The 13494-nt window shown below is 42.4% G+C and overlaps 2 protein-coding genes and 1 long non-coding RNA gene across 4 annotated transcripts in view; 2 read left to right on the forward strand and 1 right to left on the reverse strand.

Annotated features, from left to right (window-relative positions):
* LOC140332138 (uncharacterized) overlaps positions 1-3067 on the forward strand; it is a 13965-nt gene extending 10898 nt beyond the window's left edge. The window contains exons 7-8 of the mRNA XM_072413431.1: positions 95-451; positions 687-3067. Of these exons, the coding sequence (XP_072269532.1) occupies positions 95-451; positions 687-922 (593 nt within the window). The 3' untranslated portion in view covers positions 923-3067. The remainder of the gene's footprint in view (positions 1-94; positions 452-686) is intronic.
* Positions 3068-4290: 1223 nt separating this feature from the next.
* Positions 4291-13256, forward strand: LOC140331769 (uncharacterized). Its single transcript, XR_011920970.1, has 3 exons — positions 4291-4341; positions 9385-9511; positions 12894-13256. It is a non-coding gene; the product is annotated as an uncharacterized lncRNA (long non-coding RNA).
* The window catches only part of KIF9 (kinesin family member 9), a 23502-nt gene continuing 14452 nt past the window's right edge, over positions 4445-13494 (reverse strand). Inside the window, exons 11-20 of one of the 2 annotated variants that reach the window (XM_072413037.1) lie at positions 12867-12971; positions 11119-11174; positions 10009-10099; positions 9354-9499; positions 8447-8647; positions 7737-7945; positions 7082-7261; positions 6685-6800; positions 6200-6304; positions 4445-4765 (exon numbers count right to left, since the gene is read on the reverse strand). In XM_072413037.1, coding sequence (XP_072269138.1) covers positions 4658-4765; positions 6200-6304; positions 6685-6800; positions 7082-7261; positions 7737-7945; positions 8447-8647; positions 9354-9499; positions 10009-10099; positions 11119-11174; positions 12867-12971 — 1317 coding nt within the window. In that variant the 3' untranslated portion in view covers positions 4445-4657. Of the gene's footprint in view, positions 4766-6199; positions 6305-6684; positions 6801-7081; positions 7262-7711; positions 7946-8446; positions 8648-9353; positions 9500-10008; positions 10100-11118; positions 11175-12866; positions 12972-13494 lie in introns of those variants that run through there. The other variant, XM_072413039.1, reaches the window with a different exon arrangement.

The raw sequence follows: 13494 nt of genomic DNA on the forward strand, positions 1-13494 counted from the left end.
TAGAAGATCCCCGGGGTGTTTTATTTCTTGAGGATTTTGATCTCTGGGGGGGGGGTCAGGTCAGTATATAAAGAAAGAGGCGGTGCCTAACAAGGGGAGTTGATGTGGGAGGAGCATATCAGTGTCCAGCCTCCTATGGGCAGGGCTTATACATCAGGTGACACCATAATAAAGAGACATTTTTATACATTAATAAGGAATCTATGTTCCCCTGTATTGGTTCATATTTCCACACTTAAGATCGGCCATTCTCCATGTTCTGGTTGTGATGGATATTTCAGGTTTTTCTCCTTTAACACGTTCTCTCAGCATCACAGTCTGTCTGTCCTGGCCGTGGCCCGAAATTCCCAGGAATATTCCTTCCTCCTCTCCCGGGACTCCGTACTGATGAAGCTGAAACAGTCCTATCACTGCGTCTCCTGGAACCCTTTCCCCATCCAGTGCTGGACAGGTAAGAGATCTGCGGAGTCACCCAGGATATGAAAAACTCCACCTGTTCCTTCCTCTGACATGGATCATAACCACCAGAACAGTACATGGGGTGGGGGTGGGGGGTGGTTATACCACCAGAGGCAGTACACAGAGGGGGGGATTATACCACCAGAGCTGGTATTGCAGATCACATGATGATGATTCTGAGAAGCCAGAAATATAATAATATTAAATAACATTTAAATGTTTTGTAGACCCTCAGAATATCTTGGACCCTTCAAGTAACAGCCATTCCCTGACCGTCTGTGCCAACCACTCCAGTGCTGGGGATCTGGTGAGTGGCATTGTGGGTAAATCTCACACCATGTATAACGCCGGGGGGTATCTGCATTGGTATCGGAGATACGGCTGCGAGGACGAGGACTTTCAGGCCGCCTTCAACACTCTGGACAGCGTTGTGGAGGAATATAACAGCCTGGGGCAGCAGTGACCGACCGGCCAATCACAAGCATCAACATGGCGCAATATAACATTCCGTATACTCAGGTGTCATTCACCTCAATGAATTCAAATATGGATTGTGGCATTCACATTGGAATACCAAAAACACAAATCTGCTGTGTGCAGCATGCAATGTATGCATGGTGGTCATAATGGGGAGGAGGCCATGCAGGGACACCGTGGTCCCCCAAAAGAAGTACTCTACCCTCCTACCCTGCAGCATGTGGCTTTTCTTCACGGACATGCTCCACCCTCGTTCCACACGTCTGATCTCTGTACCCCCGGCCGTGGTTCCTCATTTCTGATCTATTTATTAGGACAAGGCAGAGTCAGAGGATGGAACACAATGGGGACCAGTGTGCAGTTCACCTCCTTCTGACTTGTGTTTGACCTGCTTCCAGTAGGATTTGCCTTCACATCGTCTTGCATGAGAATGTGAAAACCCAGTGACACCCTTCCGGCAGATGGCCCTTCCAGTTCCTGTGGCCTCGGCCCCTTTACCCCTTTCTGCCTTTGCATAAAATATCACATTTAGGATGTGGCAGGGGAACAATAAAAAAAAAAAAAATCTGCTTTTATTCCCCTATTGACTTGTACAGAGAGCAGCTTTGGGATCCCTAAGCCGACCAATCAGGAAGGAGAGAAGTGGGAGGAGCTGGGAACCCATAGGGAGTTTTATCTGTATTTCCGCCATATTGGAATCCTCCTGCAATGATGATTTGGGGATTCACATTCATACGACGCCTCTGCCTCACCTGATAAATCCTCATCATACACAGAATGCGTCTCTTATATACATCCAACCAAAGGGTTGTTTATCTGATTTTTTCTTTCAGAAATATTTTTCTAACTTATTAATATAACTAATTTATTTTTAGACTGCAGGGGGTGGAGGGTGAATTTCTATTTTGGAGATAACGAGGTGAAATTGTTTAGAATATCAGTGGCAGTGTGTAAAGGGAACCTGTACAATGAACAATGAGCCATTTCCTGCGCATGATCTGTGTACCACTAGGGGGCATCCTATTGGCTATTTGCCTATTGCCTGGGACATATAACATACATGTGTTGTGTCCTAAACATTCTTCCTGACCTTCATACTGATCCAGTGACTAGGAGTCCAGTACAGGAGACAGATAGGAAGCTCTGACTTTGCTGCATCTTCACTTGCTACATGCTTGTTTTTTTTTTTTTTTGTATATAATTTTTTATTGAGATACAATCAGTGTCATGAAAAACAAAACAATAATTACACTAACCATATTGAACAAACAAAACAAGTATTCAGTATATTGTGCAAATAAGGAACGTTGTATGTTCAAAACCCTGAGCATCTGTTTCCAGTTAAATCCTTAGAAAACAAAAAAAAATAAATAACAGATCAAGAAAAGAAGAGAAAGTGAAAAGAAATAGAAGGGGGGTAATGCAGTTTAGCAGATTGAGGTAGCAATGTGTTAAACTCTGTAGAAGTGCAGTATTGGATCCAGGAGAACCAAGTTTGGGTTTTTTTCAGCGTTTGCAGTTCCCATGGTCATCAGCCCCTCCATACAGTAAATATCTTTTACTCTTTGCAACCATTGTCCAATGGCTGGAGGGCTTTCCTGCTTCCTGCATGCCGGTATGCATGCCTTCGCAGCATTAAGCAAATGGCGCAGCAGCGAGCGTTTATAACTTTTCTTAGACATGCTAGAAACATGGAGTAGCCCTGGTTCAGCTTTATCAGAAATATTTGTACCCGTGAGTTTGCCCAAAAATTGGATAGCTTAGGGCAGTCCCAAAAAATACGTAGGAGCGTCCCCGGGGCTGACTTACATCTCCAACATTTGTTATCAGGGTGAGGGTAAATTGCTGCAAGTGGGTGTTCTGTAGCATCGGGTCAGTAGCTTATAATTTATTTCCGGGTATTTATTACTACGTGCTTGTTAATAGCCAGGCAATCAGCAGTGGCAGGCTGTGTAGCTCTTAGTGCCGGTTTCCTGTAAGGAAATGACTTCCTCCATTGTATACAGGTTCTCTTTTAGTTTTCATGTTTTATACTTGGGTATATTTAAATCTTTATATAAAGTTTATTTATTTTATATTTTAATGATAAACTGTTATTTTACAACAAATAAATTATTTTTCCTAAACGTTATTGGTCTGTGGGTTTTCTATTTAATGCCCCATTTCCTGCTGACACAGGGAGAATATCAAGCGGTTCTTACAATATATTACTATATGTAGTCAGCCTGGTGGTGCACCATAGGGGCTCACCCCCATCAGATGACAGAATGGTTTCCTCCAATAGCCCCTGCAAGTATGTTACAGGCCTGGTGGTGTCACTATAGAGGCTCACAACCCCCCCAGCAGTAGACAGAATGGTTTCCTCCAGAACGTTACATGCCTGGTGATGTTGGCACGGGGTGTTATAAAGGTGTTATGGCAGCAAGGGGTATGATCTGGGGGTGGGAGGGGGTTTGGGCAATGGATGTACCCTATAAACGTATGCACACCTCAAATAAAGTCTTTTTTAATTGGTCAATGGAAAGATCAATCCCCTCCTATTATATGATATCTGAAGAGCCGGCACCCTCAGGATTTTCCTGCTCAGCAGTTGTGTTGCTCAGAGCTGTCTGTGCTTGTGACTGCAAACAAGTCTGTTTCATATGGATGAGAAAGTTTTACTTGCAGTGAATATTCAATAGCTCAAGCTGACTTTACAGCAGTGACTCCGCCTACTCTGTTTACAGAGCGCTTTGTAAAGTTCCAATGACAGAGAGAAAGTCTGAAGGCATACGGCCTCTGATCTGCGCTTTCTTCAGATACAGCTAATGATCTGTATGCAATTTACAAATTCCACATGCAGCACAGGCCTGTCACGGTATCACCGGCCGCTTGGCAGAGATGTGTATGGGGCGCAGAGTCTAACACAGCAGCCTCCAGCCAGCTACCCCAGCGCACCCCAAAACGGGTGATGGGACTTTAGGAGGGGGGGTACCAAGGTTGTGTTCCCTGCACACTGCTGACCGGATAGACCAAAGCGTAGGACAGGAGGGTGAGGCAAATGAGCCAGAGGTCAGGGCAGACAGTACTCAGGAATAGTCAGAGCCGGGGTCAGTATACCAAAGAGTCAGAATCCAGAAATGTGGACAGGAACCAGGAACTCCTTATCCAGACATCATCCTGTTAACATTCCTTTTATAGGGGAGGTCATGTGGCAAATATGACCAGCAGGTAACAGATTGCACCACCAGGGGGAGTGCTGGAACAGAGGCAGCTTAAATGGTGTTCACACTCTGCCAGCAGATGGAGCACATCTTCAGAATATTCTGGGGGGTGAAGGGTGGTGCTCAAGAGTCACATGACCAGGAAGTAACCAGCAGATAGGATTCCTGACCAGAGCTGCTGCTGGCTGTAGAGGAATGCAAGGTGAGGGACACTGACGAGGGCCCAGATCCCTGGTCCAGACCACACTGACTTATAGATAGATGGTGTTCAGTGGGCTCCGTCTGAAGCCTCTAATTCAAATAACTTTTTTAGCAATTAAAATACAGAATTTATTTTGCTGCTGTGTAAATGGCAAGGAAGAGCATTTTGGATCTTTACAGAAGTGAACCAATAAGAGGGTATAACATTATACAGAACCGAGAAGGTTAGTTTAGTTGAAAATACTGTATTATAATGAGCCTGGATGGTGTCACAGCTCCCTCTCCTGGAGGGGACAGGTAGAGCAGGTTCTGTGTGATCACATGGCGGTCAGAACGGAGGGAGGTTTATTCTTCACACTGCTGGTAATCAGACCGGCTTTCTTCTTGGTGGGGGTGAGGTGAGCCATCGCTCGGCTGTAGTTGTGCTGTGACAATGAAATTGTGACACAAAAACGGTTATTGCAAAACCAACACAGCGAGTCATCAGATCTTATTTGTTGCTCTGACACTTTAAGACCTTTAATGAACCACAGCAATTTTTATTTCTGCCATGGGCCGGATATTTTTTTTTCTATGCAAAGCCTTTTTAATTTTTTTTTAGTGTTATCATACCTTAAACATGCAATTCGTATCATTTTACTGCTTTGATAGCCCTGAGCAACCTAGAAATATTTACAAACTGATTCAAGCAAATTATGTACATTTCTGAGATGTGAGAATGTAACTAGAACACAAAGCGCTCTTTTTTTAAATGATTCCCCTGTCAATTTGCTTATAAAGTTTGTTTCTTTTTTATTTATTTCTACTTGTGATAGCTGTGCACTTTTCACTCTTTTCATTCACTTTTCTGCCACTAGATGGCAGAACGAGCCATTGTTTTAATATGAACTGAAAGGAGGCGAAAAATTCATTTGTCAGCGAATTTCAGAGGAACTGACAGGGAAATAATTTATCAATCAAGCCCTAAAATAATATAAAATTTGATAATTTTATTTGCAATGTTTCTGACATGGATTACAGGAAATACAGGTGGGACTGGAGGTCATACTAAAATGTAAGGTGGGTTATGGTGGGACTGGAGATCATACCAAGATAGGAGGGGGACTGGGGGTCATACAAAGATAGAAGGGAGGACCCTGGGGGATTGGGGGTCATACTAAAATAGAAGGGGGGTGGACCTGGTGGGACTGGGAGTCATACTAAGATAGAAGGGGGACTTGGTGGCATACTAAGATAGAAGGGGGACTTGGTGGGATTGGGTGGCATACTAAGATAGCAAAGGGAAACCTGGTGGGACTGGAGGTCATACTAAGATGGAAGGAGGGATCTGGTGGGACTGGGGGTCATGCTATGACAGAAAGGGGGCCTGGTGGGACTGGGGGTCATACTAAGATGAAAGGGGGGTTCTGATGGGACTGGGAGGTCATACTAAGATGGAAGGGGTACCTGGTGGGACTAGGGGTCATACTAAGATGGAAGGGGGATCTGGAGGTCGTACTATGATGGAAGGGGGACCTGGTGGGACTGGGGGTCACACTAAGATGGAAGGGGGACCTGGTGGGACTGGGGATCATACTATGATGGAAGGGGGGGCCTGGTGGGACTGGGGGTCATACTAAGATGAAAGGGGGGTTCTGATGGGACTGGGAGGTCATACTAAGATGGAAGGGGTACCTGGTGGGACTAGGGGTCATACTAAGATGGAAGGGGGACCTGGTGGGAATGGGGGTCATACTAAGATGGAAGGGGGACCTGGTGGGAATGGCAGGGTGAATTTAAAATCATCTAAACTTGTGGATCGCCTCCTATTTTCAGGTTTGGTTGTGTTTTGTAGTCTGTGACCTAAGGATCACACAAACCTTCTGATTGGCTCTGTTTCTGGCATTGTTGAAAGGTAGGGACCCTGGGACCTCCATGAGAAGTTCCTGTTGTAGTTTTTCATATCTTTCTTGTTCATCTTCACCCTGAACAGTATGAGAAGAGGACAATTTAGGGGACAACACCAGGAGGACAATTCTCAATACAAAGTTTGTGTGACTACAATTATACACCGGGTCTCTGATCTGCCGACGTTCTCTAATATTCCAGCTCAGACTTTCTTCCAATACGAAAAACCAAACTTAGCAGACTGTGTGAACGTCAGTAAAACAAAACCAAATTCTTCACCATTCCCTATAAAAGGGACCCACAAAACATCAGGTTCATTCTTATGTTAACCCCCCACCCCCCCCCAGCACCACAACCTGAACATCCCCTTCACTCCTTCACTACAAGTTGTGGCCCGGAGCTCATACATTGGTGGTTTTTGTACACCGATAGGGGCCCGGCCCCTAGGACAACTTACCAGGGACAGAAGTTTATGGACTGGTATGATTCCGGGTCTCAGGGTGCCCCCAACCTTCACTGAATTCTGCAACTCTTCCGGAAGGACAAACGATTCATTATACCAAGCCTCGAACTCTAAGAGGAGAAGAATACAACAAGATACGAACACACAAAAAGAGGGAATTTAATATTAATATTAGTGAAATGCTGGGCTATGAATAAATGTGTACAGTGCAGATAATGCATCAGAGTGGACGATTTGTTAGAATGTGTGGCAGTAAGTCATGTTTAATAGACAATAAAGTTATCTGAATTAAAAATAAAACTACAGCACCATATTATGGAGAGTGGTCTAGGCTACGGTTGGACTGTTTGGCTTACAGGTGGACAGAGATTTGATAATCAGAGTTCCTTACCTGTGAGCAGCCGCTGTCTGCACTGATCCACCAGTTTCTGGCAGTACTGCACCTCAGCTTTTAGATCCTGCAGTTCATCAAAATCTGCCCGATATTGTTTCTTCAGATCCTTCAATCTGACAATCAGCATGAACTCCTTTTCATCTATAATAACCTGACCTTCATCACTAATGTATTCACCTGGAAGAAGACAATTCGTGAGACAGAACACATTTATATAGCTCTGACATATACCATAGTGCTCTACAAATAACACTGAGCCAGTCCTATCAGTCTCTGTACAGAGCAGCTGACACTCTAATGTCCCCCCACAGTCACACATTATTATTATACATTTATATAGCTCTGACATATACTGCAGTGCTGTACAGAGAACACTGAGCCAGTCCCATCAGTCTCTGTACAGAGCAGCTGACACTCTAATGTCCCCCCACAGTCACACACTAATATTATACATTTATATAGCTCTGACATATACCATAGTGCTGTACAGAGAACACTGAGCCAGTCCCATCAGTCTCTGTACAGAGGAGCTGACACTCTAATGTCCCCCCACAGTCACACACTATTATTATACATTTATATAGCTCTGACATAAATCATAGCGCCCCCTGTAGCCCCCAGACCTACCTGGCAAACCCCCCATAATACATACCTTGCTTCTCTCTCTCCAGTTTTGTCACATTCAGGTTCTGGGAAGTGACGTCGATCTCTTTCTTTATCATATTAATCCTCTGTGTCATCTCCTTTAGTTTCCTCTTCCTGTCTCCAAGGATGGATTTATTCTCCTTAAATATTCGGTTCAGTTCGCTTCCTCGGTCCGCTTTAAAGTCCTCAAAGGCTTCAGATTTGGAGGGAGGAGAGCTGTAGGGGAAGAGAGCCCAGTTTACAGAAAGCACTGTGTCTGCATTGTGATTTGTGTGAAGCCAAATTATTTAATGTAGCACAAAATATCCACAGTGACAATACTGGACCATTATTCAAGCTATTTTTTAATGATAAACAGGATTTATATAGCGCCAACATATTACGAAGCGCTGTACATTAAATAGGGATTGTAAATGGCAGACAGATATAGACAGTGGCACAGGAGGAGGAGAGGACCCTGCCCCATTATCAGGGACTGATAGAGAATGGAAGAGAAGGAGACACTGCATGTTGTGTAGAAGCTAAACCCAATTCTGAACCAGTCCCTGGCTATACTGTGCCGATACCCATTCCGTGCCCAGACCCAATGCCTGCAACCTATTCCCAGATAGTAGCCGGTAACTAACAGGTTTAGAACCCAATTAGGACTCTGAGGGTCTCGTTCTTCCCAAGGTCTCCCGTGTGAGTATCTTTAGTTACATGGATTACACTGCTCACCCAGGACGACTTGCTTCCTCTTTGATGGGAACCTCTGACCGCTGGGTATCCATGGCAGGGACATCCTGCTGCTCTCTGACAATCGTCTCCTTCACATCAAAGTCCCGCAGTGATGCGGAAAGCAAAGTTTTAGATGGTGAAAGGGATTCCAGGTCCTTGGTGATTGCTGGACTCTGTTCACCTTCTCTCTTATCAGCAGCACTGAATAAAAGTATCAAATTATATCCATGTTTTACTACAGGAATCAAATAATATAAAGAATTATCATTCAATATTTATATAGCGCCGACATATTACGCCACACTGTACAAAGTTCTTTACAGGAGCTCAGAATCTAATGTCCCTACGATAGACATATGTCATTATTACAGTCTAAGGTCAATTTTTTGGGGAAGCCAATTAACCAAACTGCATGTTATTGGAATGTGAGAGGAAGCCGGAGTACCCGGAGCAAACACGGAGAAAACCAGCAAACTCCATGCACATAGTGCCCTGGCCGAGAGTCGAACCTGGGACTTAGCGCTGCAAAGGCTAGATCAGAAAGGAAGATTATTGTGCCCCCATCTAGGGGATGTCTGAGCCCTTTTCTATAGTTTTGAGTCCAATTGTTAAGGTTAGGGCATTTTTAAGTGATTGTTAAGGGGGCAACAGCCATAGATATCTGCCAGGTAGTAGTGTCCCCATAAATATAACTATAGCCCCCAATTTAGCATGTGCGTTGGAATGACTAATCCCAGGATCTACAGATATCAAGCAGCTAAGAATCTGCAATAAAGTTTGCTATCATGCTTGCATGCCCCTCAAAAAAATTCCCTTCAAAAATATTTAGCACTCCATTACCTACAGTTTGGAGTTTTGCTGGACATGTGAATGTGATAACCGGCACCCCAAGCAAACTGTTACTCACCTGGCCAACTCCTTTGATTTTCGTCTCCTAGGTTTTCTTGCAGATATAGAACTATTTGATTTTGAAGAGAATGGCGCCACTCCAATGCCAAAACTATTCCCATCCACATCGCCGACCAACTGACCCTCTGCGTCCACCAAGCCGGCCTGGGAACAAAGGTACGTGATCAGAATATTCTAAAACAAAGGTGTGAGGAAGCCCAGTGTTACCAGGCTGCTTTATTATAGGAAAATGTCACACTGTGTGCATGTAGGGAATTCTAGAACAATGGAGAAATATGGAGAGAAACTGCAGGTTTATTTCATGATATTTTTAATCAGTTTATTTTTAATGTTTTTTTCTTTTTGCACAGCATGTTTTAGAGCTATATAAATGTATAATATTACTGTGTATGACTGTGGGGGGACATTAGAGTGTCAGCTCCTCTGTACAGAGACTGATAGGAGCGGCTCAGTGTGCTATGGTATATGTCAGAGCTATATAAATGTATAATAATAGTGTGTGACTGTGGGGGGACATTAGAGTGTCAGCTCCTCAGTACAGAGACTGATAGGACTGGCTCAGTATTCTCTGTACAGTGGAGCGGTCCACACACCTCAGAACCAATAGGAGCCGTAAACCATCAGTCACATCACATGACCCTCCCAGTACTCACCTTCTGGACCGCTGAGATGGCTTCATAGTCATTCTTATCTATCAGTGTAAATTTCTCTCTCAGTCTGGACTCCACTTCCTTTTCTTGCTGACTACAATCAGAAATATGGCATCAATGGAAATCTTCATCATAAAGAGACAGATTAGAGGAAATCTTCATGTTTCATCCCATTTGCTAAAAAACTCTCCTACATACAACAATTCAAAAACTTTTAAATACTTGTCATAAAGATTTTCCTTTTCATTCCCATATGGTTTTAAGGAGTCTGAATGACTTTATTATTACACAGTATTTATATAGTGCCGACATATTACGCAGCGCTGTACAAAGTCCATAGTCATGTCACTAGCTGACCCTCAGAGGAGCTCGCAATATCCCTACTATAGTCATATGTCATCAATACAGTCTAGAGTCAATTTGGGGGAAGCCAATTACCCAAATTGCATGTTTTTGAAATGTGGGAGGAAACCGGAGTACCCGGAGGAAACCCAAATACGGGGAGAACCTGCATACTCCATGCAGATAGTGTCCTGGCTGAGATTCCAACCCGTGACATATCGATGCAAAGGCCAAAGTGCTAACCTTTGATACACCGTGTGACTTTGTTCTTTACTTACAATTATCAACATTGCTGGATCACCCAGCTTCACTGATGAAAGTGTATCCTCTGTGAAACTTTAATAAATCAGGCCCCATCTCTCTAATTTGTGTTATACTCACTACTCGGGGCGTGGGATGAATTCCTTGCCCATGCTCAAGGTAGGGGCTAGACAGCCATCGCACTGCAGGGATGTTTTACCTGGACTCTCACCTTAACCTCAGAAATGGAATATATTAAATCTTGCTAACACTGGCTTCATATTTTCACTGCCTGGACACTATTTTTTAGATGAGCCTTTTCCTTCCAAGTGTGAAACAGAGCAAATTGAATTTTCAGTAGTTGTCTTGTTTAGCCAAGGATAGTTTTGTTATTGTTACTGGTTAATTGCTTTGCCCTACAAAAATGTTTTTATCCTTTATTGTAGTACTTTAATAGAAATGTATTGAAACTAAAAATGCTTTTGGCTGCAGTGGAATCAGATAGAACAAAATAAATAATAAATTACTCACTTTACTATAAGCTTGAACTGGGAAAATATTTCCTGGATTTGTCGAAGGTTAATAATCTGAAAGGAAAAAAAAAAATATTTGTAATTGAGAAGCCTAATACAGACAAAACAGACAAAGAGAAAATAGAAATGTTACAAATAATAAGTACAAATAAAGGGGGCAAAGAGGAAATCATTCCAGGGGAACTGCACAGCATGATACAGCATGATGGTATAACATAAAGCTATTTATACCAAAACTAACAATACACACCATATATGGCAGTAAGGATAAACCTAACACTTCAATTAAAATCAAATCAATAAAAGTCCTTTTTTTATTTGTAATAAAAACATTTTAAAACATTTCCTAATCTTGAATACACAATTGGTTCTCACAGTTAATCGCGCAAGATCTCTATTTGTTTCACAAAAATCATGTCGGCTTTATCAGGAGATCTAGAGAATTACTGTAGTCCTTTCTTTGCTCCATAATGCAAATTTGGCCCCAGACATCAAGGAAGACAGGAAACCGCTGGGCAGTGAATCTATTGGTAAGTTGTGAACACAGGTTAGTCTGCTGTATTCTTCATGTAACCACCTTGCATTCAGGGAGGCAATATGGATACTCTGCTGAACTTAGAGTGGTGGCTGCGGATGAGAAGTGGTTATGTGAAGAATACAGCAGACTAACCTGTCTTCACAGCTTGTTAAAGTAAAGTGTATGCGTGTATCATTAACAATAGATTCACTTAGATATTTGCTACTTCCTGGGGTAAGCTGCCCGGCGGTTTCCTGTCTTCCTTGATGTCTGGGGCCAAATTTGAATAAATGTCCTTACTGCATTCTGTAGCAAATAAAAGGGGAGAAGAAAAGACCAATTCTCTAGAACTCCTGATGAAGCCGACTTGATTTCCACGAAATGCGTAGAGAAATTTAGCATCTAGAGATCTTGCATGATTAACTGTGTGAACCAATTGTGTATTCAAGATTGTGAATGGTTTTAAAATGTTTTTAATACAAAATAAAAAAAAACAAAAAACTTTTATTGATTGGATTTTATTTGGACTGTTAAGTTTATCTTTACTGCTTTAAAAGTCCCATACATGGTGTGTATTGTTTGTTTTGGTATAATGGGCCCGATTTATTAACGCTCTCCAAGGGAAGAGACAAAACACTTTAATGAGTGAAGCTGGGTGACCGAGCAAACCTGGAATGCATCTGGTCCAGGATTCAAAACATTTGCTAGCAAATAGCAAATAACTTTGAATAAATCCATTCCAGGTTTGCTGGATCACCCAGCTTCACTGATGAAAGTGTATCCTCTCCAGCCTCTACCAGGGCCCTTGTGTTGGTATGTGGCAGGTTATGCAATTCAACCGGGAGGAACCCTTTGTATATATTTGTTTATAAAATATACTCAGTCCAGTGGTATCATAGACATCTCAATACAATACACAATAACACAGTACAAAGGTACAATACATATCTGAGTACTACAACAATACAATGGAATTATAACAATGAAAGACACTTGGAATGGAATACAGATTTAAGTACTACATATAATCACACAGAACAATAGTACAAAGGTACTACACAAATCTCAGATCCACACACAATCATACAACACAATGGATTCATACACACCTCAGTACTGCACACAATCATACAGTTCAATGGTACCATACATACCTGAATGACCCTTTATAAAAGAATATTCTATAAAAGTTTTAAGTTGTAATCTATTCGTAGATTCTCAATACTCACTTCTATCTCATCCACTTTCCCTTCCAGATATTTGCGGACCTGATTGTTAATTTCTGCAATCTGGCTGTCATTAAATGGTTCATAGTTGATGGGTGCACGATGAGCCTGAAACACGGAAGACATTGACCATGACAGTGACAGTAAACTAATATGTTCTCCAACACTGAAAACATTGCTTAACCTCTGCCATTTACAATTTGTAGTTTAATATTCCCCTGTACGATATTTATACATTTCTGCTATTTGATAGAAAACACTCTGTCTGTTTGTAGCTGCTACTTCCAGGTGTCACAGCCCCGGTCCCCACCAAAGATAGGAAATCTTTGTTATGGCATAGTGATCAAGTGTGATCTAGAAATGAAGCCACATAAAATGACATGACAGCTTGCAGCCTGAAGGTGGCAGTGTGTCTGTTCAGTGCTGTCATTGTAAGATATATGTACAATACACTAAACTTCTACTGTAATTATTATTATTATTATTATTAATAAAGAGGATTTATATAGCGCCAACATATTACGCAGTGCTGTACATTAAATAGGGGTAGCAAATGACAGACAGTTACAGATAGTGACACAGAAGGAGAAGAGGACCCTGCCCCAAAGAGCTTACAATCTAGGAGGTGGGG

The sequence above is a fragment of the Pyxicephalus adspersus genome, chromosome 5 (genome assembly GCF_032062135.1).
Source record: "Pyxicephalus adspersus chromosome 5, UCB_Pads_2.0, whole genome shotgun sequence".
Lineage (NCBI taxonomy): Eukaryota > Metazoa > Chordata > Amphibia > Anura > Pyxicephalidae > Pyxicephalus > Pyxicephalus adspersus.